This window comes from Trypanosoma grayi, assembly GCF_000691245.1.
Source record: "Trypanosoma grayi strain ANR4 Tgr_2156_V1, whole genome shotgun sequence".
Lineage (NCBI taxonomy): Eukaryota > Euglenozoa > Kinetoplastea > Trypanosomatida > Trypanosomatidae > Trypanosoma > Trypanosoma grayi.
Genome location: NW_008827774.1, coordinates 1 through 1,197, shown reverse-complemented (window position 1 = coordinate 1,197; position 1,197 = coordinate 1). Strand labels below are relative to the sequence as shown.

The 1,197-nt window shown below is 54.1% G+C and overlaps 1 protein-coding gene across 1 annotated transcript; it reads right to left on the bottom strand.

The window, feature by feature from the left end:
- Positions 1–630: 630 nt before the first annotated feature.
- DQ04_21561000 (Acyl-CoA-binding protein-like protein 3) lies at positions 631–924 on the bottom strand (the record flags this gene model as incomplete). The annotated part of the gene is made up of 1 exon (XM_009318019.1): positions 631–924. One exon carries the CDS (start codon positions 922–924, stop codon positions 631–633), a length of 294 nt encoding a protein of 97 aa, XP_009316294.1.
- Between the last annotated feature and the right edge of the window lie 273 nt (positions 925–1,197).

Below are 1,197 nucleotides of genomic sequence, written 5' to 3'. Positions count from 1 at the left end.
GCGCATGCAACCGCTGTCATGTTGAAGAGACACACGGGCATGGGATCCTCGGTTTTTCATGTAGAGATATATGCAGAGTGACGCAAGTCTCTCCTCATCGCTTCTTTCGTTCTTCCCACATCTCTGCATCAGCCAATGCAAAAGGCGTTCTCTGCCTCTTACATCCCTCTGCCCACATGCAAACCCCTACCGATGTCCCTCTTGCTGGCTGGGGCTGGTGAGGGGGTAGCCGTAGGCGCGTGGTTTTTGATGCGAATGGGTCGATAGAAGGAGCGTCGGACCGGGTCTTCAACAGACACAACTGAAAGCGTGTATCTCAGCCTCACACGACCCACCGCTGTTTTCTTTTTTTCGTTGTTGATTTGTTGTTGTTGTTGTTTTTTGTTTTTTGCTTGCTTGCTTGCTTGCTTTACCTGGCATTCTCCGTCCCCTTTCGCTTTCCTTCTTTCCTTCCATACCTCCATTCCACTTGGTTTCTATGTCTCTCCCCTATTGAGCCCACTTTATTATTTGCTCGTTGTTTTGTCTTCTTCCTTCCTTTACTTCTGCCGTGCGCTCTGTTGCGATCCCGTCCCGAGTACCGTTGAGTTGTTCCTGCCGCTAGCGCGCTGCTACCGCTGCATTGTCCCTTTACTGTGGTGGGTTCCACGGGTGGCCAAGCTCCTTCGTCACCTCGACCAGCCGCTTCACGTACAGCTGCATCGCCTCTTCCTTCGACATGTTCTCGATGGCCTTGCGCGCGTCCCACTTGGCGCGTGCCTCAAACTGCACCGCCCAAGGCTGCGAGCCCGTCACGGGGCCCTCCGTCGCCTGCTTGAAGAGTGCGTAGAACTCCAGCTTGGCGTCGTTCGACAGCTGCACCGGCCCGTCCTTGGGAAGCGAGCGCACGTACTCCACAGCGGCGTTGAACTGTACCTCAGTCATCGAAGCGACGTGTGTGTGTGTGGTCTTCCTTTGGTTCTTTATTTGTGTGTATCCTTGTGGCTATGAATATGCCTCTTTGTGGGGTATTATTATTATTATTATCATTGTTGTTGTTGTGCGGGAGCGCAGGTGGAAGGGAAGAGAGCAGTAGTGTTGGCCCTTGTGGCGACAGCGGAGAGGTGCGTGTCCGCCGCGACATGAGAGGCGCCACCCGGGGACGCACAAGAGAGGCACATACACAGACGTACACACAGGCACACACACACACACACA